Raw genomic sequence first — 27,634 nt, forward strand, 5'->3', positions numbered from 1 at the left:
TACCTCTGTATTTTATAATTTATTTTTATTAATCTCACATTATACATGATCATATTTACAATGTTTGGATGACTTTATCAATGGTTGCGCTGCAATGTCGTTGTAATAACTTATTTCAATAATTGTTTTCAGCCGCCGAAAGCAGCACAATAACTACTATTGAAATATCTAAAATATGTTCATCTATTCTATTTTAGCACAACATGACGGATGTTTACCATATCTTTTTCAAATCTATATTTAATATATCTTTTGCGTTTTCTGTGTTAAAAATTCAGATATTTTAGCTATTGAAGGCAGCTAACCGAGATCTTTTTTACTACCATAGTACTTTTTATTGTATTTAAGAATTCTTCTTTATTAATCTCATATTATATGTATATGATCATATCTATATTGTTATTTTAATCAAATTCCACCCCACTAACAAAAATTACTTTTCGTGGTCTTTGTAGGGATGCAGAGGTATACTCGGTCTCTAACAAAGCAAAAACTACATTCTAACATTCCTTCCATATTGTAGGTTTCATGCGTCACTGGCACAACTCGAAATTCCTAGCTCTAAGTAAAACGGGATTGAAAAGTTGGAGTTTAAAATTAACCATGAGCAAGTTCAAATCTATTTTTACTATCTTTGGAACATGTTTTTGATTTTGAATCCAAAGACGCATCAGCTTATAATTCAGTTTTTATTTTGTGAATTTTGAAACAAGTCTTTGTGGAATAAAACTTAATCATATTTGTCATCATTTGACTGCAAAATGCAAATTTTTGAGTTGTACCGGAGTTGTGCGAAATCGACGATATCCCCACCTGACTTTAAGGACGTGGCCGGTGCCGTTATTGGTCTATAAAATATCGGGTCATTGAATGATGCACAGTGAGAAGGAATAACCACTCCCAGTCTTTCTTTCAGTTGATTTATTGTGCATCATGAGTGGCTCGGACCCATCACGGAGTAGCAATCATTGATATGTACAGTAGAACTAATTATATTTATTATTTTTGCAAGCTTACTTGCAAAAAGTCTTCACCCTTGCGAGCGACCCACAGGTGGTTCGCCCATAGGCCAAAAATAAAAAAAAGGTTTTTTATTTTCTCCTTAGGCTGATACAAATTTCGAAATCTTTTGATGTCCAAGGTTATCAAAGTTAGCAGAGGGGGTGGCAAAAAATAAATAACACCGAGTCGAAAAAAAAGAAATATCTTTGATCAAAGTTTGTGTGCAAGTTATGACGTTTGTAACTTGCACTCAAATAAATGTTGAAAAATAACACTTTATTATTATTATTATTTATTTTCCTTGCCTTTCGACGATACTCTCGCTGTCACCTGACTTGTTTGTTGCTAAATTAAGCATTTATGCTGTCGGAAAACCAATGAAATGAACAAAACGGTTTGAGCTTTTTTTTTCTTCCCCTTCCCATATTCAAGATTTTTGAAGGGGGGGGGGGGGGCATAAAATGAAAATAACATTTTTAACGACCTTATTATCAATTTAATGGATCCTATTGGCCTATTGTATGAACAGTTAACTTTTGAGCGCGAGTTAAGTAAAGGTGTTTGACACTTGCATAATCAGCTTAAACAGTACGTGTTTTTACATGTGTATATATCCGCTTTGGAACAAATTCAGTCGCTTGATCTGTTTATTTTCATTATAAACCTTCAGAAAACATGTTTGTTTTACTATGGCGGTGTTGTTTGGATAGGTTTGTGCTAAACTGTAATCAAAATTAGTCGTAAGAGCATATATTTGCATCCAAGTCGACGACAAGCGGCTAAAGATGGTTACTTTTTCGCCTGAATTTTATGTTTTTGGCATAGTTTCTTGAAAAGGTTGTGGTACATTCAGCTAAAATTTACACATTTGTTCTCAAACATTCGTCCATATTCGAATTTTGATATTTGGTGTTGAAATACGGGAGGTTTCTGAGACAATATCAAATTTGTTTGAGGTTTTCCAATGGTAGAAAAGTCAAACTTTGATCGCTTCGAGGGTTCACATAACGAAGCCCGATTGAGTATAAATTTTGCATAGGGACTTTTTTCGAGAAGGCAAAACTTTTGAAAACTGCCGCATTTTAAAATTCAATGGTCAAACTTTTCTCTATATTCTATAGGCACCCTATTATGTATGCATGATAATGGGAATACGAGAAAAATTGAAACAAGTTGGATGATGACAGTCCCAAAAAGTTTGTTATAGTCAAAACACATCTGATTCTATCGATTTCAGAAGTTTTCAAGAACAATATTGTACAGAAATGATTTATGACCGCACTTGCCATACAATTCGATCCACTGTGCAGCAGTTACCTTAAACATTCGCCATGGCGGACGAAAACATGTTTATGGGTTCTTTCTTCGTTATATTTATCGATTCCTCCTCAGTTTTCGCGACAAAATTGTTGGAGTAGATCTTACGCTTCATGTTTGCTCAGAAATCCTCGATTAGACGCAACTTGGGGACGTTGGGCGGGTTCGTCAACTTGGGTATCACATCGATATTCACCGCTTCATCTCCTCCAACGATCACTTCGAAAAATGGACCGACGCCAGATCCGGCCAAAACAACGTATCTTCGCCCTTAATGAAAGACAGGTACTTCGTGCTATAAATTCCCCCGTTCCAGGCCAGTCCGGAACAAAAGAAAAGCGATTGTCAGCCACAGCACTTCTCGGGGAACTTGGTGTATGAAATGAACTTCACCTCGATGCTCACTTCCTTCGTGGAGGAAGTAGAATACGAAGTGCCCTGCCAATCGTTGCCATCTAGAGTTCGATAGATTTCGTCGTCCTCCACCACCGCCACGTTGCGATTTGCTGGGAAAATCGACTTGATCATCTTATTCAGACGCTGCCGCTGCGTTATTACCAGATACTTTTTCACTGTTTGGCCGCCACCGGCACGCAGCGATGTAGCCACTATTTTCTCGGTTAGTCTCCTCAGCATCCTTCGGAAACTTCTTGTCACTCAGGGTCATCAGCAGTCCGGAACCGGGCTTTCTTTAGATGCTCTGATTGTGGTGCCAAGATGTTTTAGATTACGGAACGGGCGTATCCGGTGTCCACGAGCTGCCGAACGATGTCCGTTTTCGACGCGACGGGGTACCGTTTTTTGAACGCGTACACTTTTGATCGAAGTGTTCTCGCCATCACGGTTATAGTTCGACTGATAGAGCTGTCAACTTTTTTCTGCTGACTCATGGGTTACTATGATTGATGCTGCATGGGTAGTTTCGTCAATGCGTGTGAAGCCAAACCCATGAATAATCAGCAAGCTTTGTCCATTTTTGTTTGATATTGTCAAGCTGATTCGTTCATATGGCGAATTAACGACCGGCAAAGATAATATTCAGCAGAAACCCGGATAGAAGCCAACGATTACGAGGCAACCGAGCAGCGAGTGTAGGGGGGGACTTAAGAGGAGTTGCCCCAAACCAAGTTTTATGGAGACGTATTCTCAATTTGGTATTGGATTTCTATGATCTGTCGTCTGTAAAGTAGTAGAAGTGGATAAATTCCTGATCAGTGTAAAAATCACGTAAAAGCGACTTCAGTGTGCTTGAGGAAGAGCTTCTCTTCTTCTCATCAATCGGAGGTGACGCTTTTTTCACCTCGAAAAAATTTAAGGAAATCATCACCTACTGATGAGAAGACTTTCTTGATAACCAGAAAATTACGTATTTCGTTTTCTATAGAATCTATTACAGAGGATTTAAAATAACTTAAAAATCAGAAATCATTTACAAAAAACGAGAACGATTACATTAATAGTAAAAACAAGTGTTGGAGTTCCACAGGGAAGTAATATTGGACATATTACCTAAAGCCAGATGAAAAATAAGTTTGATTTCTCTCTATAATCTCATTCCTCCCGGCGTGACTGAATTACCTCAGAGCTTTGATTCAGAGTTTGATTCTCAAAAATCGCTTTCTTGATGCGAATCCCATTTAATTCCCTATTTTCCGCCAACTCCGTAGTACTTACGGGAATGTCACTGAGTCGGTGCGCTCCTATTAAGTAAGTATCCCATCATCAATATCCTTTCTCATATCCCCAAGCTACGGTAGAGATGGAAGTGACCAGTAAGGATAATTGCCAGACCTTCTTTAGCTAAGATTGATTCAAATGTTACCTCCAAACATTGTTCTTCAAGCAATCTAAGTGGGAGTGATAGTCATGAGTCTGCAATCTACAAAGTATACCAGGCTTACGCTACGGTACCATCAATTTCTAAATTTATTTAAATTAATAAAAAAAAACAGTCATTTAAAAGTCAATTATAAATCAGTATGAAAAATTATTACCAATTTAAACGCTTGACAATTTCGTATAAAATTGCAACGAATTATTCAAAAAAGGAAAAAAAAAACATTGTACAAAACGACAAACAATATCGCACGCTAGACTGGAGGCATATATCTTAAAATAACAATATAGTTCACTCTCGGATTTCCCATATATTTCCGTGAAGACAGACAGGAAAACACCCCCTCTTGTGGTGAAAAAGGTAACTAAACTCATTGCACAGTGGTATAGTAAGGCATTTTAGGCGGACATAAGCTTTTCGTTGCGATTTTGGTTTGCGGTTTAAAGCCATAGTTTTTGTAAAAAGTTGTTTTTTATACATAGTCCTCTATTTATGTGCAAATGAAAATTAGGGTGGTCCTAAAATCAACGAAATAAAAACAAACTAACTTGTTTTTATTTGAATAAATAATTGTAAACATTCTTTGGCAAACTTGTAGATCAACTAATTCTAAGTAACTTTTTTGTAGACAATAAATTTGGTTTCCAAAAACAGTCTTTTTGCTCTATTTTTTCAATTCAAATTTAAAAACAAAGTTTTCTTCGGTAACTTTAATCAAAAATACGCCAATTTTGACGAAAAAACATGGTCGATATATTGTACAGATGAAGAGTTTTCACTATTTCTATTTTAAAAATAGGCCCTTTTAAAATATAAATGTCTCCGTTTAGGGCAAACATAAATAATATTTTTTGGTATCATTTGAAAGAACAAATATTGTATAAATATTGTGAAGAAATACCGAAAGTTGCTCAAAATTAGTTGATCTACAACTGTGCCGATGAATGTATACATTTATTTCTGCAAATAAAAAAGTTGGTTTTTTTATTTAGTCGATTTCAACACCACCCTAATTTTCATTTGTACATAAAAAATTGACGAAATAGACTAAACTCATGTCCGCCTACATTGCCTTACTGTACCACTGTGCATTGTTGTTGAATTTCTGTGAGCGTGTGACATTCTCACACACGAAACTGAGTTTACTCAATTTTAGATTTAGTTGACTCAATTTCATACTTTCACAGAAAAAAATATGTTGTAGATTTCGTGCGTATATTGTTTGTATGTAAAACTAACGCCATTCCGGGAGTTAAATATTGATAATATAATAGATGTAGCTTATCGAGGCACGAAGAAGAAATATTCAAATAATCAGGCCACGACGTGTAAATGTAAACTAATCCCAAGCAGTGATGGAAACGAAACGAATATGATGCAATCATCGTTTAATCGGCAGTTTCCCATTCACCGGAAGTCATCATTTTACAATTCATAATGTTGTCTGAGGTCGATTTGTAGCTTTAGTGCATCATAACAATCCCGGAAATACCCATAATGAGTGTTATTTGGTCTTTTGCCACTGTTGTTTAGGAACCGGAAGTCGCCATATTTGGTCATTCGCCGCTGTTTTTCAGAAACCGGAAGTCGCCATCTTGGGTTTCAAACTGGCATTTGGCGACAATTTCTGGCCTCTGAGCGTCATTCCGGTTAAAAAAAAACACCCATATTAGGTGGTATTTGGTCATTTTCGGCAGTTTTCCAGTCACCGGAAGTCGCTATTTTACAACTCAAAATATTGTCGGAGGTCGACAAACGTACAAACCGTGGAACACCACCCATGGATTGCCTCATACATTGACGAAGTTTACTATTATAAAATATTCGGCCGAGTCCACTTCACAATAAAATGAGCATTTTTTTCAGTGTACCCATTAGGGTAATATTATTGTCAAAAGTTACTCTATTTCGCATGTCGTGTAGAACAAAATCAGAAGTGGCGCACCTAGCGGTCGAAAAGGTGACTAACGCTTCTGTCATTTTCAATTTGTCTTCATAATTTCACGTAAGTGAACTATATTGATATTTAAGATATTTGCTGGAGGTTAATGCGGTCTCGATCAACTAGATTAGTTGAGAGAATTCGTTATCGATATTGTTTTCAGCACATTTTGCATGTTGTAGGATAAGTACAACGATACACCGTGCCTCAGTGCTGAGTCGAGAAAATTTCCAGCTCGAAAAGTTCCTCGACCTGATCGGGAATCGAACCCGATATCACAACCGTGTGGGAGAGCTAGCCGACCGACATCGCTAACCACAGAACCACGGGGACCACAAAACGACAAACATCTGTAATTAAGCCTAACTCAAAAAATAACACGTTCAGCTACCACTCTACCGTCATAAAATGGTCCATAATCAAACAAGTTTTATTATCTATGCTCTTGATTAGACGTTTCTGGCAAACCATATAAACCTCTTGTCTTGCCGAGTGTTTAAGTAAGCTTTTAATGGCGAGACACAACCCTGTCTCCTACTCAAATTACACAAGGAACGTGCTAAATCATGCCTGAAACGTGTTTAAACTATTGATGAAAAAAAAAAGGTAATTTTAGTGTAGTTTCGATTTGAAACAAGTTTCAGTCGTGGCAAAAACATCGAGGCAATTTCAGAAACAAAAGCAAGTTTTGGGATTATGCTTAGTTAATGTTCAACTCACCTGAGAACACAGCTCGTCGCATCATCCCCCGTCGGGGTTTCCCTCGGGTCGAGTGCGCCCACGGGAAGCCTTGGCCGGGTGGCAAAGGAAACACTTGCGGACCTCCTGCGGTGCGAGAAGGCAAACCGTTAAGAACGTGAGTACGTTATACGAGTAGGTGACACCAGAGAATGACTACTTACCGGGCAGGTATGGATTCCGACAGTGAGCCAACAGCGAGTGGAGATGAGGATGATTTAGTCCATGCTGCAGAAAAGGCATCGGCCGGCTTGGGAGTGGTTTCGCGATGATTTTATTATCTCGAGACTGCTGCTGAGTGGCTCCTGACTGTTGTTGCTGTTGCGTTTGCTGCTGCTGCTGCTGAAGACGAGAACCGTCATCTTGTAGGTCCGGACTATTTGGCAAGCTGCCAGTTTCACTAGTGGTGTTACTACAGCTATTATTGTTATTGCAATTACTACCATTGCTGTTGCTAGTGTTGTTGTTGTTGTTGTTATTGTTGTGGTTATTGCCTACAGAAGGACTGTTTCCGTTGACTCCGTTGACTAGATGATGGTGATGATGAGGGGACAATGGTTGTTGGGGATGGTGATGGGGAAGGTGGTTCGCAAGAAACGCAGGATTTACTAAATGATTTTGCTGGATAAGGTTTTGTTGTATATAAGGCCAAAGGTGTTGAGGTTGTATAAATTCTGAAACGACAATAGAAAGAGTTAATCAGAATAAAATGACTTTAGCATTTTATTGCTGCGTTCATCAAAAACCAATAAAATCAAATCACAAGTTTGAATGCACTTTTTCCCTCCAAACCCTCCATTGCAGTCAATTCCAAAAAAACATATTCCAACAATAAAACACTACAACTATCACTCAAATATGACCAGTCCAGCCCACTTTCGGCTGTCGGTCACTCCCAGAGCTGCCAGGCTCGTTCGGGAAAACGCACTGTTTATTGCATTTTTTTTATCGATTGTTCCCCCGGAAATTTATGCGTCCCACATTTTGCCGGTTCTTTTATCGCTTTTCAATAGACTGTGTGTCATTTAATGGATGGGCAATAAAATGGCATAAAAAGATTCACCCGAGCCGATAATCACCTCGACATGCCGCACAGACAAACCCACTGAGCAAAAAAAAAAATTGGCAGGACCTTCAGTCGAACCCATAAAAAATAAAACTTGCACATATTTTTTGATTGAATGCCCGTTTGTAAAGGTTTTGGACGTTGACGCACGAGAATAAAAAACGATAGACCTAAGCACTCTCAATAAAGCACGAAATAAAATAATAATAATAACAATTGATGATCACTGCTCTCTGCGCCGACAGTACGAGCAACAACAGATGAACAGAACCTCTGAAAAAGCAGATTAGCTAACCCGAAGGGGCGAGGTGATCCTCCGCTGCAACAGTTTATTCCTTTCTTCATGCAGCAAAAAAAAGGGTCTCCGGACAGTTGCACATTTCCCAACAAGCAAGCGAGACAGACAAGCTTCGTGATCCTTAGACAATAATTTAAACATGATTATAAATTACTGTTTTTACAGCCTGTCTCTCTGTTACTCGCGGGCGCAACAAAATACGCACTGTTTTCCTTCTGCTAATGTTTCCATTTTACTGAAGGATTTACGCCAGTCTGGTAGGAATTGTTGTTTTCGTTGATCCCGGACCAATGTTGTTACATGACCGTTTTTTGTTTTCAGCTTTTTCAAGAGTGCAGCAACCACCCTGTTTTGGGGTGTTGATGTTGTTGCTGCTGCTGCTGCTGCTGATGGTGATGACGATGATATAGTGCATTTAAAGACCGGTAACCACAACCGAATGAACGGCTTGCCGTGACGGATACGCCTTATATTTTTATTTGGGATTAGGAAATTTAATAAACTGTTTTATTGAACATCGAGCCAGCTGAATGAACAGAAAGATCGGGTGAAACGCTGAAGAAATGAATTGCCTTGAAGCGTTCGCGGTTTGGCTTGACATGGTTAGAATATTTAACGTATTAAACCTTTAACTATGTGCTGGGGATTTAACTTCATTTGAAATTTTATGTACAAAAGGTTTGAAATAATTTTATCCCTCGTAAGGATTATACACCGGAAAACGAAAACCTAAAACTCAACCTCAAAAGCACATTTTAAAAAAAATATTTTTTTATAAATGGTCACATCATGATGAAATAAAAAATTAAAGAGTTGAAATTTTCTATAAAAAGGAAAAATTACAGCACCCCAGGTTTGTTTGATTAGTGTGCTGTCTTCGGAAAAGTTGTAGATAGTGTTTTTGGTTTTCCAAATATATATACACCATAAGAAAAACAAATGCTTTTGAAGAAAGACACACAAAGAATATTATTTGAACAACCGCCAATATGTAGCTAACATTATGAAGTTTTCATAAAAATAAACAGAAATTTTGAAAAGTTTGGCTAATGAGGTGATAACTTTTCTCAAAAAACTAAAAAACTGATAATTGCTGCAGACATTATATACCAATCAAACAAACCATTTTGGCACCATTTTTTGACGTGGGACACGTCTTTGTTTACTATACTGGGATGCATTCTGTAAAATTGGAAATGAAACGGGCAAATGTTGCGTCAGATTTCAAACGCTAATAACAGCATAACCACATGATGGATAACAATAACCAATATGTTGTTGGATAGATAAAATGTATAACAATTTTGTAATGTGTTAATTATCACTCTAATTTCATTGCTAAGCGGTAAAATTGATAATAATTTCAATAACAAATTTACGCGAATAATGAACCAATTACATGCGAGCATTCCTAGCACAGACGACGTGAATGGACACCATCCGTTCCCTGTGATATTCCCTTTATCAAATTCGAAATAAAAATTGACAGAGTCTCCCCGTCCCAATAGGTCAATTTATTTTTGCTTCCATGAGCTTAGACTAATATGATGTCTCGAAGGTAAAAGTTTTCCTAAAAGTTTGAAACAATACCCATCCTTGAACAATCTCTAAACCTGCGTGTTAGGTACTGTAGAACCTAATAAAAACTGATGTCTTGAAAGAAAACATGCCAGTAAAAGCAACAGTACCAGTGGAGTATAGAACCGCAGGTCTCTCGTCGTCTAAGATTACATTGGTACTCTTCTATTCGTACTGCAGCAGTACTATTCGTATTGCAGTGGTACACTTTTGTTCGTACATTTCTATTCGTATGCAATTGAGGAAAAACTACAATGCTGCTGTTGATGGTGATTGAAAGTTTATTTCATAAATATGATTGCCATGAATTACTCAACAAGAATTGTAAATTTTTGCAACGGATATTTTTTAAATTTTATCTTCGATATTCACTAAATAATCGTGACCGGATAGTATCGAAAGAGTAAATTCCTAAATATATACATTTATAGAAGAGTAAGAACCTGCGAATGCTTGAGATTTTTTAGTTTATTTAGTAAGATTCGTACAGAATCTCTTTTTATATTTCAAAATTGTTAGATGATATATTATTATTCTAAGCTTTACCATAATAAACGTATATTTCCTGTCTTCGTAATACAGCGAATGTAGTTGCAGGCAAATGAAAAATTGTCAAGCAAAAAATGAAAATGTAATTGTGGATTTCTACGATTTTTTGCTGGAACTTGTTAGGAATTTTGTTCAAAATATTTTCTTATGTTTTCCAATTGATGAACCTTTGTAAGGGCTTCCATATTATTTTGAAAGTAATATCCATACTATAGATTTGATTTTGTTAGAGTTAAATAAGACAAAACCATTCATTATGATAACGTAAGCATTATTGGATTTGGTTTTTGAGGATATAGAGATAATTCTGACTTTGACGCATTATGAGAAATTCTTGGTGCTTCTTCAACAAGCACGATATGCTTGTGCCTTGTTAAATACATATTTTTTTGCACAAAAAAAAATACTAAAGGCATAATATCGCCAAATATAAATGATATTTCTTCGAGTGTTGTTGAATATATTCCAAAAATTGATTTCCAGGGGAGGCTGAAAATAAACACATTGATTCTGTCTGCAGACTCTGTATATTTTGTAACAAAAAATCCCCTAATTACAGTGTTTAGTCCCACGTCACCATTTCATACAACCCTAGGGCTGTATACCTTGTAGTATTTTATTAAATTTCGGCTTCTAAATCTTATTTTACCCATGATCAGACTACCATCAATTTTTAGTTCACATTTTACAGGTTTCAAGGTGTTTTTCGCTTTTTAGTGATACCACTTACCGTGCAGCGGATTTTGCTACGGTTTTAGGTTACATGGCGGTCTGCTTCTATCTGTCTTATATCAAATAGATCCGCTGAGGATGACCGAAAAAAAAATAATAAAGTAGGTCGAAAAGTTCGGAAATATTTGCCTTATGAGTCTACCGTTCGCCGAAACTGTCGATTATCCAACATATATAAAAAATTATTCCTCTTCAAATGTTACTTAAGACAAATCTTTGAAAAATGAACACAAGTTCAAAGTTTGATTGGATTCTGAAGGATGCTGCCAACATCTGATCGCGGCGCGATATCCGCCATTTATCATATATTTATAAGTGTCGTAAAAATGTCCTAGATATCCTAAATGTCCTAAACGTCATAAATGACATAAATAAATGTGATTATAGTGACAAAAGTGCAAAAACTGAAACGAAGGATGATTTTAAACCTTCAAAACATGTATCGTTTGTTTACTGCAGAAGGTTTAAAAATAAAGGTTTAAATCGCAAGCGTTCCAAACTGCCGGGGCAGAACGCCCCAGATGTAGTATCATATGCCCCATGCAGTAGCTTCATAGTAGGGATGTTACGGATATCCGCATCAGCATTCGTAAATGCGCATTAAAATTGATATCCGCATTCGCATCCGCATCCGCATTATGTATCCTAGATCCAGATATCCACATCCGCATCCATAAATGCGGAACATCCGCATGAAAATCGACATCCGCATTCACATCTGCATTCGTAATCACATATCTGCATCCGCATCTGCAGATGTCTTTTCTTAAGGTGGCGGGAAAATCTGCGAACAGACACCTAAGAAGAGAACTCAGGGTGTAGCGATGAAACTAGGGGAGAGATGCTGGGGTAGTTACACTCCCTCAAACACCTACTGGTCCCTGTCCCGACCCACTAAAACCCCTCCAGTCTCCAGCCCTGGTCGGGGAGTGACTTTCATGCGTGATGCACCCTCTTTACTCTTATAACATCCTAGTCAACTACCTGGAGACTAATAGCTACCACTGGCTTGTTGGTGGGTGACCCGCCACACACGTTGCAGCTCCAAGACGATCGGGGAGGCGGCCTCACAGGACATCATACGAGATAGTGTTGCAATAGCCGATGAGGCCCTCTTACAGGCATAGTCGAGGTGACTTTCGAACGTAAACTTATCGTCAACAATAATCCCCGAGAGCTTCAGAGATCGCTTTGAGGTGATGGTGCAGTCTCCGACTCTTACCACCGCCTGTTGCTCCGGTTTACGGTAGTTCACAACCGTGACTTCCGTCTCATGATGAGCAAGCTCCAGTTTCCTAGAGCACATCCAGTCCTCGACCTTGCGTATACAGTGCGCGGCCGTCAACTCAACCTCCTCGATCGCCGTAAACCTCTAGCGTCTGCAAAACCGACGATCACAACTCCTACAGGGAACCTGAGTTTCAACACACCGTCATACATGACATTTCACAACACCGGACCTAGGATAGAACCTTGCGGAACTCCTGCGGTGATTAGAACGCACTTCTGACCCTCCTCCGTGTTGTAAACAAGCACTCGATCCTGGAAGTAAGTTTCCAGAACCTTGTACAGCGACACTAGTACATGGATGCTCCTGAGCGCGAGCACTCTGGAGTCCCAACTGGTGCTATTGAACGCATTCTTCACGTCGAGCATAACGATTGCGCAATAGCGTATTCCCCTTCTCTCGCACTGGAGTGCTACCTCCGCCATCTTGGTGACACAGGAGATGGCATCCAGCATGGACCTCCCCTTTCGGAAGCCGAACTGGTCCGTGTACCTCACCAGTCTGTTGGGGATAATCCTCTCAAGCACTTTGTCCGCAATATCCAGCAGGCAGATTGGCCGATATGCAGATCCTCTGGCAGTTTCCCAGCCTTCGGCAGTAAGACCAGTTTTTCTGCCGGAAGGAGACAGTCATCCAGGCACCTCTGCATGACTGCTCGGAAAAGCCCGGGGGCCGTTTTTTTTTTCGCCAGCCCGATTGCCAGGTCAGGGATACCATCCGGTCTTGCTCACCTTTAGGAATTTGGCGATCACAATGAGTTTCTCATTCGTAACCCTTGCCTCCTCCTCAACCTCGACACGGCTGTCGTCGCTCACGGATTTGATGTTCGGTAGGCTGGTCGATCATCACCTGGCCTATGTCTGAGATACTGGAACGTCGGACGTGAGACTCGACCGCCGTAGGCTGGCTCGTGGCGCGGAAAGAGTCCTTCGATGATACGCTCCAGCATCTTTTGTGATCGCTCTGCAGGCGCCAGCGCGCCTCTGGTCTTGGCCATTACGATCCTGTAGGCGTCATCCCACGGGTTCGTATTGGCACTCGCACATTGCCTGTCGAAGCAGGCCCTCTTGCTTGCCTTTATCGCATTTTTTAGCATCGATCACGGAGCCACGCACTGCGAAGGTCGTTTCGCGTCCGTCCACCGGTGGCTTCCAGTTCCTAGGTTGGCGAGTCCTAGGCTGGTGGCGTCACACGCATGCGATAGCATAGCAACTTATTCATCTAATAACAACACTACGTACCTATAAAATGCTTTTCCTTAGGACAAAAGTCGTAGCATGCAACACCCAACGTAAAATTACTTAATTAAATTTATATTAAAATTATTTGAACGATTTTTGATGTTTAAAAAAAAGCAAAAAAAACGCTTGCAGTGTAACCAATTACACTTCAGTTTTCGTTATCGTATATCTAACAACGTTTTCTAGTTTCGTGAGATTTTTTGTTTAGATAACTTTCAAACTATGCGAAAACAATTTTAATATTCGAGCGATTGAAACAACTCATTTTGAAAGGTTGAATATTATTTTTTGTCATAAATTTATATTCAATCAAAAATGGCACTGATAAAATCGATTGTTGATCTAGTTGCACTGCGCAGACACAACACATTTGCGCATGAGCTGGTTAACAATTGTCATAGCGACAGACTTGAGCATTGTCGTATTAGTACTCGAGATGTATTTTGCCACTTCATTCTATCAAATTGGCTTGCTTTTATGCAGTTATATGATCGGAATCGGAATATATATAGTTTCGTAAGCTGTCATTGGTCACGCACACGCCAAACGCAAGTCGCTTAAATTGTCTTCTTTCCTAGCAAACTATGAGCCTGAAGTACACAAGAGTTTGTTCTATTTTTGTGTGTAGCAACGCATAAACTACTGCTACTTTTTGTCGTTTTTGAAACATTACTCAAAATCTAGAATTTCGATCGACTTTTCTAATATTAGATATTTTGAAATTTCGGCATGATGGATTCTAACTTTGTGTGGTTCAGTTGCTGTCCTACAAATTGGATGATATCTTTCGCTTATTCCGTTCCGTTCCGTTTATTAATGCACAACTGGCTCCCATCGGGCCATGTCTGCACCTGTTTAGATTCAGTCACTCTCCTGGTCCTGGCCGCTTTCTCGGCCGCCTTCATTCGAGCTACGAGTTCTTCGTGCTCTTTCTTGGCTTTTTCGATAGTACTCCAAAGAAGGAGGAGGAAAACTCGATTATGGCATCGAGTTATTCGGACAGCGCCGCCACTTTCGGCCGCGTGCCCATGCTTTTTTCGACGGCCTTGACTAGCAAGTAACCGTATACCGAGATGCCTGGTGTGGACACAGACGAATTCGCCGTTTTTCCACTTCCAGGCTTCGACGCATCCGTCTCCGCCTTCTTCCGCCTTCAGATCGCTGGATGCCAACTCGCACCCGTCACTTCATTTTTTTAAGGGTTTATCTTTTATTTAGTGGGTTCCCCTTCCAGCCCATGAATTGCTTGAGACTCCCAATAGTTTCATATATTGCAGAGTGCAATTATTTTTGCCTTGGCTTATATGTAGGGTCATCGCTCCTATATTCATCTCAGTACCTATATTCATCTCATCGCACCTTTTGGATCAATTTATCGTCAAATTTTACCATATTTTCAACGTAAAACTTTTAACCACTTGACAAAATCGAGCAGCAAATAGATTTACTTTCAAAAACTTGTAGAAATTTGACGATAAATTGAACAAATTAGAGAAATAAGATGAATATAGGTGCAGCTAGCTGTTGACATGATAATGGAGCGATTACCCTATGATATTTTTATGTAGTTTGATGCGATAATAAATTTTTCCGAGTTTGGACATATTTCCACTTGAGTGGCAACAATGGCTCCATTTTGAATTTTTGAGAAATCGGAAATTTTCGTTGTTGATCAGTCGTCAGTCGTCAACCAAGTTGGACGTGTTTGTTGTTAGCTCCTATCCACGCGCGAATTTAAATCAAATTATTGTTTTTCGCTTAGTTTTCATTTTGCTTGTTGTGTTTTTGTGTCGGTAAAAATGAATCAAATTTGCGAAGTCTGCGCGAAAGACTCCGGTGCCGAAGTGTTCTGGTCGTGTGTTGGAGGGTGTAATCGAAAGTTCCATGCCTCCTGTGTGGGAGTATCGTGCCCCCCCGAAGTAGTTGCTAAAAGCAGAAGTTCTCTGCGTATCGTTAAAAAAGACAAACAAGACAAACAAGATAAACCAGCCGTAGATCCAGCTGCATTTCTGCTACCGTGCTGCGATTGATTGATGATAATACAGAGGTGATTCATCGACTTGTGACCCAACTCGAACAACCAAGCACAATTCCAGAAACTCTAGAGGGTATCGACAAGTCACTTATACAAATAAACCAAGCGCTAACGTCAAACATCAAAGCCAACAGTGTGGCTGGTGTTATGCCTACACTTAAAAATCACCTGACGCAGCTCGTTAACATTGCTTTTTCGGAATTCAAGAACGAATTTCGGAACGAACTTCGGAATGAATTAACGGAATCGCTGACCAGCATAAATAACGAACTTTCTCAGTTAGGACAGCTGTTTGTAGAAACAGCAACCAGCTGTTCAATACAAACCAATCCGTTAGAGATAAACATTGTAGATAAACTTAAAACTCTGTCATCCTGCATTGAAGAACTAAGATCTAAGTCAGCGAGTGTTGCCGCTCCCCCAATAGCTTCACCTGTTTCACTTCCAAGTTTGGCAACAGAACTTAATTTGGATAATGCCAATAATTCAGGTTGGCGGTTTCTAGGTTCCAAAAAAGTTTGGAAAGCGGATTGGACAGATTATGATGAACGTAAAAGGCGTCGTTTGGTACAGTTGAAGAATGCAGATGCAGCCAGAAGAAGGAGGAATCGACGACAACAGGCTTACAACAACAATACTAACAACAACAACCGCAATGGTAACAATTACAACAACCGCAACAATAACAACCACCTGAACAACAATGACAATTACAATCGCAACAATAACATCTACAACCACCGCAGCAATGACAACCACCAGAACCGCAACAATAACAACTACAGTCACAACAATAACATCTACAACAACCGCAGCAACAACAACCACCAGAACCGCAACAATAATAACTTCAATCGCAATAATAACATCTACAACAACCGCAACATTAACAACTCCAACAACAACAATAACAGCATCAATAATAGCAACAATCAAATCCCGAATCGTTACCTCAATCTTAACAGGAATCTTAACAACAGCTACTACAACCAACTACCACCAGACCGTGTGCTTCTTGCTGCAGCGAAGGATAAATTTTCTCGACCCCCACCTAATCTCCAGCATATCTCTTTTCAACGAGGCGAAATACTTAATCCGTACCCAGCGAATAATGAGTCACAATCATCTTTCATGCCTACCGTTTCAACGAGCCCGCTCAACTTAACGACTCCCGCGACCTCTTCAGCTGTATCGTGTCCTTACCATTTGGCTGGCAGCCACAACTATAACAATAACAATAATTTTAGATCAGCAAGTTTCCCGTGTGATGGATGTTATTGTAAGCATTCGTGTTCTCAAAATCAGTGACGCTCAGAGAAAGAAAAAACAACGCCAGTAGTCAATGAAGTTTTGATTTATGCTCAGAATTTCAACAGGATGCGCAGTGCACTCAAAATTAATCACATTAATAACAGAATAAGTGGATGTTCATCCTCAATCATCTTAGCAACGGAAACGAACTGGAACGAAGATATTAAAAGTGAAGAAGTTTTCAACAGTTCCTTTAATGTGTTCAGGAGCGATCGTGATTTATCACTATCTGATAAGAAATCAGGTGGAGGAGTGCTTGTAGCTGTTGGGGTTCAGCATGATTCTGAGCAAATCATAACCCAGAAACATGCCGAATTTGAAGATGTCTGGGTTAAAGTTCTGTTGAAGGGTGAAATCCATATTTTCGTATCTGTTTACTTTCCACCCCACTTTGCCAAAAAGCAATCATATGAAAAATTTTTAAGGACGGTAGAATTAGTGAATGATGAGTCCCACACTAACTCAAAAATTCATATATATGGAGATTTCAATCAAAATGATGCTGATTTTATTATAAACGATGATAATGAATCGCTTTTACTTCCTGTAGTAGGAGAAAACGAAACTCTGCAATTTATTTTTGACGGTTTTAGTCAACTTGGATTAAATCAGGTAAACTCAATCCGGAATGAGCAAAACTGTTTTTTAGACTTTTTATTCACCAATTGCACGAGAGATTTTAGTGTTGACAAAGCAGAATATCCCCTATGGAAAAATGAAAAATTTCATACTGCAATTGGGTACTCGCTAATGATTGTTACCGAGAGATCACGACCCTCTGATCATGAGCCTGAATATAAATATGACTTCACTAAAGCAAACTTTGAACTAATCAATCGTAAATTAGCTGACATCGACTGGCAATCACTTCTAAAAAATGAAATAGATATGAATAAAGCGGTTGATAATTTTTTATCATCACTGTATAGTGTTTTAGACTCAACTGTACCAAAATCAAAAAAGAAAACGGTTAGCTCAAAAGATCCCATTTGGTTCACCAGAGAAATCAAAAATTTAAAGAATAGGAAACAAAAAGCTCATAAAACTCACAAAAAACTTAAAGACCAAAGAAATTTGGACAAATATTTGAACATTTGTGATGAACTGAATACTAAAATATCTATTGCGTATGCGAACTACAACACAAGGGTGGAAAATAACATTAAATCAGACCCAAAACAGTTTTTTAAATTTGCAAACGATAAAATGAAGTCTAATAACTTCCCATCTCGCATGCAATATGAAGACTTTGCCAGTACTGACTCAAAGCAAATCTGCAACAAGTTTGCGAGTTTTTTTCAAACCGTTTATAAAAATAGCGACGAAGTCAGGGACTTTGAGTATTTCTCGCACTTGCATGAACAAACAAATAACGTATCTATTGAGCAAATAACTGTTCAAGAAATCCTCGCAACACTAGAAGAACTGGACGCTTCAAAAGGTCCAGGTCCAGATGGAATTCCACCCTCACTCATGAAAAATCTTGCTCCTGCCTTCGTAAAACCCTTGTTTTGGCTTTTCAACTTATCCCTTACGTTCGGACAGTTTCCATCAGTCTGGAAAAAATCTTTTCTTATACCGATTTTCAAGTCAGGTAAGAGATCTGACATCAAAAATTATCGTGGCATTGCAATAATATCATGTATTCCTAAACTTTTTGAAGCTATCGTAAACCAAAAAATATTTAATCAGGTAAAGAATCGCATTACGTGTAACCAACATGGTTTTTACAAAGGGAGGTCTACGGCTACCAACTTACTTGAATTTGTTGATTTCTCTCTTGCGTCTATGGACAGAGGCAACTTCGTGGAAACTCTATACACGGATTTTAGTAAAGCTTTTGACAGAGTAGATATTTCCATGCTTATGTTCAAATTAAAAAAACTGGGATTTGAGTCAGGCCTACTTAAATGGATTGAATCTTATTTGACGAACAGGACACAAACGGTTAGGTTTAAGGGACACCTTTCTGTACCAGAAAAGTGACATCTGGAGTTCCACAAGGCTCCCATTTAGGCCCTTTGCTCTTCATTTTATTTGTTAATGACGTTACTCTTGTGTTGAATCGTCTCAAAGTATTGATATATGCCGATGACATGAAACTGTACATGGAAATAAAACACAAATCAGACATCCAACAATTCCAACAAGAGGTTGACATTTTCTACATTTGGTGTAAAAAAAGTCTTCTTGATCTCAACGTAAAAAAATGTAATATTATATCCTACACAAGGAAAAGAAATCCTGAACATGCCAGTTACACTCTTGCACATCAAGTTGTAGAAAGGTGTTATCAATTAGAGATTTAGGAGTAATTATGGATTCTAAGTTAACATTCATTGATCACTACAATACGATCATCAATAGAGCCAACAGTATGCTAAGTTTTATAAAAAGGTTCAGTTATCATTTCGTAGACCCGTACACTATAAAAACTCTCTTTGTTACATATGTTAGATCTATCTTAGAATACTGTAGTGTTGTTTGGTCGCCTTATCAAGACGTCCATTCCAATAGAATCGAATCCGTACAAAAACAGTTTTTGTTATATGCACTAAAAAAACTAGGTTGGAATTCATTTCCTCTCCCTTGTTATGAATCGCGTTGCATGCTTATTAATATAGAAACGCTTGAAAAAAGAAGAGAAATTGCTTCGGTAACTCTTGTCAACGATTTAGTTTCACAATGCATAAGTTCGGAAAATCTGCTTGGAAAACTCAGCTTTTATGCTCCTACATGCTCATTAAGAACGCGAAAAATTTTCGTATTAAATTCTTATAGAACAGAATATGCCATGGCCGGGCCAGTTAATAGTATGATGAGTCTTTACAATAAATATTGTGAAGTTATTGATTTAACGATGTCACGAAATGCTCTTAGAAAAATATTGAACACTAGAATTACATAACTATATTTGTGATGTTAGCAATAGTTTTTAAGATGTAGTCTACTATGATTGACGAAATAAATAAATAAATAAATAAATAAATAATATTTTCTCGACGCCATTTTGTTTTAAGCCAAATATCAAAACTCTAAGAGTTTGTCCACATATGAGTATCTTCTTACCTATCTTTAAAAAAAACATATCTTAAATCGGAAAAAACTGAGCTCAAAACGATGATTTTACAAAACAGTTTTGGCATGGTTTTAGTATATTCCACCACACGAAATAATATCGAGTATGTATGAGCATTAATGGTAATGCGCTGATATCTCAAAGTGGTAGTCAAATTGTTCCTTATATTGAGCGAAAAAGTCTCAGAAATCGATTTGTAGGTATCTGATCTACGTAAAATGTTAGCAACATGTCGATTTTGCCCCGATTCCCCTACAATACTAAAATAGGTTTATCTTGACGTTAGATTAGCTTATTTGAAATTTATTTAATGTAACATAAAGAGTTTAAGTGATAATCAAAGATACAAAAACTGCTTGTCTTTACATGGTCCTCCCCTTTATGTGAAGGTAAGGCAGGAAAAATGTCAATTTTTGATGCACTGTGTTATTTTTTGCATGTTTCCGAATAAATGAACTGTGGCGTTATGCCCTTGGAGAGCGTTTTATACATGCTTACCCTAATTAAAAGAACCCTCCCAGCTGGTACGATGCTGGTCTAACAGGCCAGTTGTCGTAGGTTCGAATCTCGGCTCGAGAGAGACTGTTAGTGTTAGTAGGATCGTAGCGCTAGCCCCGCAACTGTCCTGTACATTTGACAGTTGGCTGTGAAGTCTGTGTACAATAAACAGAAAGTCGAGTTCCGATTCGAAATGTAGCACCAAGGCTTTTTACCCTAATTAAAAAGCGAGTTAGATTAAAAGTGTAATGTAAAATTTAAAGTAATTCTATCAAGAGCTTTGTTAATGATTTACTGTTACTGTGGCAAGAGTTTGGATCCCTCGTATGTGCACCAGGCATCGTTTCGCTTCCAGTTGCTTATCCACTGTGTTATTGTGTTGGTTGCTTGCATGCAGGCTTCGTTTTGCTCATCTTGATCTTAAAAAGAAAACAGTTTTCTCCCTCCAACAACTGTGAGCTTACATTTAATGTCCATCACAAAATCTACTGTAGAGAGAGCGCTGAGTCATAGTTACTGTGGCGAATAAACCGAATAAACGCTCTTAGTTTGACCTCAGTTGGTCTTGAGGTACGATGCTGGTCTAAAAAGCCAGTTGTCGTGGGCTCGAGTCTCGGCTCGGGAGGTACTGTTAGTGTCAGTACCCAATTGTCCTGTACACTAAAGAGTTGGCTGCGAAGTCTGTGGATAAGAAACAGAAGGTTGAGTTCCGAATCGGAATGTAGCACCAAGGCTTTGCTTTTTCTTACAGAGCAGAAGCCCAGTAAAACTCATGCAAATAGCTCATCTGCACACGCAAGATGCACACGCACACGCACACGCTACTTGGCAAAGAACTGAGAATTGCGTTACCGTTCTCATCGCTCTGGGGTGCGGTAGTAACAGTATAAAATCGAACGACGTTCTGCAGAATACGCATTCATTCAATTCAAAAACGGTTAAGATGTGGCTTCAATGTGAACCCAAATGTTTTGTTTTTTTGCCAACTTCTCTTTTAGAAACGGAGAAGCTAACGAAAACTGCTCCCTCTTAAACTGAGAGAGAAAACAATTGGTTACCCCTCGCACGCAATGATTAAGAGTGAAAATGCGAATGAACTCTGCGACTGGAATACTCTACGCCTAAATGTGGATAGTTACTCACTCTGTATAAGAGAAAGTCTAGTTCTTCAAGGCGTTTGACAGGCAGAAGAGGAAATTTGAGCAAAAATCAAGAGAATGAAAGAAACCTGCTAGTATGTAGTCTGTGTGAATAAATAACGAGAAAACTAAAATCATCTCAGATCATGGATAAATGGTAATCTGAAATGACGATTAAGTAAACAAATTTGCCTCTAAATAGCACTCAAAATTAATTTAGGTAATTGATATTTTTCTACCATTGGCCAAATCGATGGTGATCGTATTAAAAACTACGCAATAAGCTTTTCTATGTTAATTTTTTGACCGCGGCCGGACAGCTTTCGAAATTGTTTTAATTTTCTTGCCATTTCCTAGTCTTCCGAACTCCTCTTCCACCTTAAGTATCTCCCGAAATCATGATATAAAGGGTAGCGTGCAGAATTTTTACCTTCAATTTTTCCAACACCGTACCGGTACCATTCGGACGCCAGGTTCTGAAGGTGGTAATGAGAAAAAATTTTAAGGTCATGCTGAACGCGTTAGGCTGGAGCACCCGTCTACGCTGTTATGAAGTACTAAAATTTTCAAAAAAATTTCCCAGAAATAAAAACAACAGAAGTGGAATCATCTCTTGTCATCAGTAAACAGCAATCCGAAATGACGAATAAATAAACAAACTTGCCGGTATAATTTTTGTGACACAACTATGGCACTTTTTAGCATCAAAATTATATAATTTAAGCAGTTAATATTTTTTAACAATCCTTTAAACTTAGCTGATAGTGATAAAACCTGCCATTATTTTTTATCATACCTCAACCATGCGATCAAGACTTGGATACCACCCCTCTACTTTTCTATGTCGTCAAAATATTCATTAGAGAAATTTTATAATTTATGAAAAATGTAACTTATTTCTCATACACATTCATTCAAATTTAAAGAAAATAAAAAGATTATTAAACTGAAAACGAAATTCGTTCTGTGCACAGGATGTGTATTTATTTTAATTTATTCAAGCAAACTGTTTAATACTATTTTTTCGCAATTTCTAATCTGCCTCGAGTTACATAACATCTGCAAAATCCTCATAATGAACAAACTAACGACATCTTGCAAAGTGTCATTCATCGCCACTGTTTCCAAACAGCCTCCAAAGGAACGCTCATAGCTGCTATTAGGGATGGGCGATACTGACGAAAGTATCGATACTTTGGCATCGCGATACTTCAATGAACTTCAATACCATGTATCGAAGTATCGGCAATAGGAGTATCGATCATCAGTGTTTCGATAGTATCGGAATCAGACCAAGCATTTTTTTTTTCAAATCATTATTTATGTAGTATCGATGCCGGTTTTCATCTTTCGCGGTAAGTATCGATGCCAAAACACTCGATACCGCGACCGCGTATCGATACCTTTGGTATCGATGCTAGTATCGCCCATCCCTAGCTGCTTTGTTCATGATTGGATTACAAAGGCTTAAAACTTCATCACACGCCCATCCAAACGAACACGTATGTAAAACTTCTGGCACGTGAAAATACAGGTAAATTTCGCACAAAATTTCAACTTTCCAAAGCGACACCAGCACAGCTCTAAGTTTAGCATATGAAAAGTTTTCCTCCATTTAGATTAGACAATCCCTTAAGCGAAAGTAATTAAGCCCGCACTGCCGCAAGAATGGAAGCGTGTTGATGCGTGTCAGCTAATTGAGAAAGTCGACACAACTTGACGGTGGTGCTAAATTGACGCTTCGCCGCTCCTGCCGACTTCAATCGAAAAATAATGCACTTCCCAAGAGCATCAAATCGAAAATTTATAGCCAATGAAGGACCGATGGACATTCTTGGCCCGCCGGCGAATACCGGCACCTCCTCGCTCTAGCTGCCAATTGATTATGTGCCTAACGGATAATTTATTCGACACTTACCCACGACGAATGAGATTATTAGAAGCTCGTAGAAAAGGAAAGAATAAAAAAAGTTGGCTCAGTGTTACGAAGAGAAAGTTTTTCCCCAAATCAATACTTTAGTCGAATCCTCCATCCGAGCACGTATTAGAAGGCGAAGAACGTTTCGGTAACTGATGCTGCAGCCGTCGTCGTCGCCGTTTTGCCTAAGCAAACCGGTGCAGAAAGAAAATCCAATTTATATCGCTTTGATTCGTCGTTTCCACATTGGATCACACAGATGGTGCCACACAAGAAATGGTGGAAAAACTACGTTGAAAACGACGATGTTATGGTTTTCGCAACCCATTCCACTTCCTCCCGTCCGGGAGGCGATCGAACAGGGAGCAAATCGAGAAAAGTGAGCTCGTTTATGATTATGGTCGTCTGTCAGTGGCGTCTCCAATGGCGTCTGGCTGTGTTCTGATGCACAGAACATCTCGGCTTGTGAGATGGCGGTGGATGATGGGGAGTGAAGTGTGTTGGCTTTTTTCTCGGCTCGGGGCCGGTAGAGGAGCGGTTATGTGTTACATGTGTATGCTAACAACACCCACTGCTGGAAGGTGCTGACGAAGATGGCCACTATAGTCATGAAAAATTGAAATGTGCTCCGAAGGATGCACAGAGAGGGTGGAGGTGAGTCGGGGAGGGCTGAGGCATATGCATAAAATTATAAACACTCTTTATCGAACATCGAACGGGAGGGTCTTCTCGTAACGGAAACAGTGCAGTTCGAACTATCTGATTCAGTTACAGATATTATAGTGATCGGATGTATTTCTCTGCCTGTTAGCACGAAATATTTTCTATCAGAGAAAAGCTGACAATAATTACACTTTGTAATGATTTGGGTATTTAATTTTCCACTATTCAAATTCACTCACATCGCTAGAGATAAAATCAACCAAATCTCCGTCCGGTTATACGGCGAGGACAATATTTTTAGGTCAACGTTCTTTTGTGTATTCATCGGATTGCTCTCGAAGCTGAGGACGTTGTCATCAAGAACCGTCGGATTAAACCTCGGTTGGGGTCATCGGGTATTGGTTGTGTAGCAAATGACGTCTCTCAACCCCTTCCGCTCGAAGGGGTACCCTTATCCTTCCAGCGTTTTGCTCACCACAAACGCAAACAACGCTGTCCTGGCAGGCACGACTCGACTGGGTGCCAAATTTTCCGGCATTCGAACATGTTTATTTTCCTAACGACCGCCACCTCCTTGGCTCAAGGTCTGCTGCTGCTGTTGCTTCGTGAATCAGGGCAAAGAAACGACTCCATCCATTCGTATCCAAAAACCCGGTTCTAGCAGGTAACGCCAACGGCCAAAGTGCTGGATGATTCTCTAAGTGAGCTGCCAGCTGACGCAAATTATATTATTTCCAGCCAACAGCAGCAGCAGCCGCACTCCTCCCGGTCTGTGTCTGAGTTCCGACGCTGTCGGAACGCGTCGCAGGGTGCGAAATCGATTCTCTACGGGGAGTGTATTCCAGCGCGAAGAAAAAACGCTCTCCGTTCGTTGAATGGTGTACGGTTTCTCGGTACGCCTCATCATCATCCCACACTTCGGAGCGTCTGCCGTAGAAGTAGTCCTCATCCTTGATGCCAGTGCATGGGTATTCAGTCGGAAAGACACACACTGTTGGCGTGACTGTCGTTGTTGTTGCCGTCGTCGTCGTCGTCGTTGGGTACTTGGCCCGTCCTCGTCCTTCGGTATTTGGGTTTCTGCACACCGATATGCTGCCAAATCTGGAACAGTTTACGTGCTAAGTGTTTTTCGCATTTAACTCAATTTAGGCGGGTCGCTGCAAGAGACAAGATTCCCGGCAACGCAGCACACGAGGAGGAGAATGGTGTCTGAACATCGTCGTAGATTTGCGACAACGGGTGGAAAGACGCGGGAAGGTAGTTTGGGACAAATTGAGAAGCTTTAAGCTACTCGGGGTGGAGAGGAGGTAGAAGAGTCTGCCGTCGGAGGCTGATGGTGGAAGTAGACTTTTTGCTTTTCAACAGGGCAGTGAGTCCGCAAAATAGAGATTTCATTGGTAATGAGGAAAGTGGTTTTTCGGCGATCGATATTAACGAGAGTTTAATGTCGACAGCACATTTTGAATAATTCAAAACTTGGAAGAAAGGACCAATTTTGCAGTGTTTGAGGACAGTGTTGCCTTGTTGGAAAATTACCTGCAGAAAAGCGAAATGTGGTTTTTAGTAACTACAAAAAAGTATCAAAGTAGTAAGCACAACAATATTAATAATAATAATAATGTTATTAATTATTGTAATAATCCTAAATTAGGCTGTGCAACATTACCGCCTGTTCAGCCGAATATTCAACAGAACATGATGATTAAATGAGAAAAACTAAGAACCAAATTACTCATCAATTAGAGTGGATTACCCTAGACAAGGTCTAGTTTAAATCATTATTCGATAATCCGAATATTCGGTAATTTTCAAAAATAACTTTTTCCCTGCCCTATTATTCGGTGCATCTCTAGCTTTTGAGATAGCGGTTTCTGAGATAGATGTTTACCAAAGATTTACGCCCGGCCTACTGTGATTGATTGTCACTAAGTCAGCTTTAACATTCAATGACTACGCGATGTAATAGTGAAATTATAACATATCTCATGGTGACCTGTACTTAGAGACTTCGTCATCGTTATTTTCACTTTACCGTTAGGATATCACGAGAAAGCAGTAATAAAATGTTTATTATGTGTACAATAGCCTATTCTACGCGTCTAGCGTACGATTGTTAGAGGTTTGGCTTGTGAAGCGTAGTTCTGTGCGATAGCATGATTATCAAAGATTATGAGAGGTCACCGAAATTGCCTCACGATTGCGGTTTACTTGTCTGACGATACTGTGATTATGATAAAGGTACTTATTACTCGAGTTTCTTCACGATGAAATAAATTTCACTCTCACGCTCACTCCTATTCCCGATTCCACCTGAAGTGTAGTGACAAAAATTAGCTCCGTGATGTGAGAATGACAGTGAATTGAGAATAGAACAAGGGAAATGAAAATGTAACCCAATTCAAAAATTTCAAAATCTCCGAAAGACGATTTTTTCCTGTGTTTCAGATACCATCAGATCTGCATTTCTAAGACATTTGGTATCAGAAAAAAATTTTTGAGTCGGTCTCGATAATTTCATGATCTAGTGTGCGTTTTTTCAGCTAACAAAAAGTTGAAATTTCGACCGCTTTGAGGTGAATATCGAATTCTGATTCATTCCGTCACTGGAAAATTAATCTAATATAATCGCGGTGAATCCAGATGAGTGAATTCCCACTAACACTAGCTATTTCCTTGTGGATGATAAGTATTTCTAGGTCTCTAGGAACAACAAGCCTCAAAACATCATACCTGAAAACCTTTCCTCCCCAAAACAGATGGAGAAGATTTGGTTGCTTTAGTGCAAAAAGTACAATAAAAAACAACACAAACCCTTACTAACACGCAGAGAATCCTGAGTAAGAATCCCCAAGATACCGATTATCATGGTGACGGAATCGCGAAAGGAATCGCAAACACGATCCGGAGGATTCCCACTCACGATTCTTATTCAAGAATCCTAGAGCCATATACAGAGCATTCCTGAGGATTCTTTTTTTCAGGAATCCTTTTCAAGGACACTCACGAATCCAATGTGAGGAATCCTAGAGAATCTATGCGAGTCGTATGTGTTCGTCCGGGAAATGTAACAACCCAAAGCCGCAATGCATGCATTAGTGAATTTTCACTCACTACATAAATTGTGTACGAACTATTTTTTGCACGAGAATTAGTGATTATATCACATATAAACCTCATGAATGAGTAGTGTGCTACTTATGCTGAATGAGAAAAGGCGACAAATAAAAACGAACGATAAAAACGAAACGATTTTCAGGAATCCTTTTCAAGGACACTCACGAATCCAATGTGAGGAATCCTAGAGAATCTATGCGAGTCGTATGTGTTCGTCCGGGAAATGTAACAACCCAAAGCCGCAATGCATGCATTAGTGAATTTTCACTCACTACATAAATTGTGTACG

General features: G+C 39.2%; 1 protein-coding gene across 1 annotated transcript in view; it reads right to left on the reverse strand.

Moving 5' to 3' along the window:
* LOC129719591 (myb-like protein H) overlaps positions 1-27,634 on the reverse strand; it is a 51,836-nt gene that overhangs the window by 3,081 nt on the left and 21,121 nt on the right. The window contains exons 2-3 of the mRNA XM_055670982.1: positions 7,001-7,510; positions 6,819-6,923 (exon numbers count right to left, since the gene is read on the reverse strand). Of these exons, the coding sequence (XP_055526957.1) occupies positions 6,819-6,923; positions 7,001-7,510 (615 nt within the window). The remainder of the gene's footprint in view (positions 1-6,818; positions 6,924-7,000; positions 7,511-27,634) is intronic.

This window comes from Wyeomyia smithii, chromosome 2 (genome assembly GCF_029784165.1).
Source record: "Wyeomyia smithii strain HCP4-BCI-WySm-NY-G18 chromosome 2, ASM2978416v1, whole genome shotgun sequence".
NCBI classification, from domain to species: Eukaryota; Metazoa; Arthropoda; class Insecta; order Diptera; family Culicidae; genus Wyeomyia; species Wyeomyia smithii.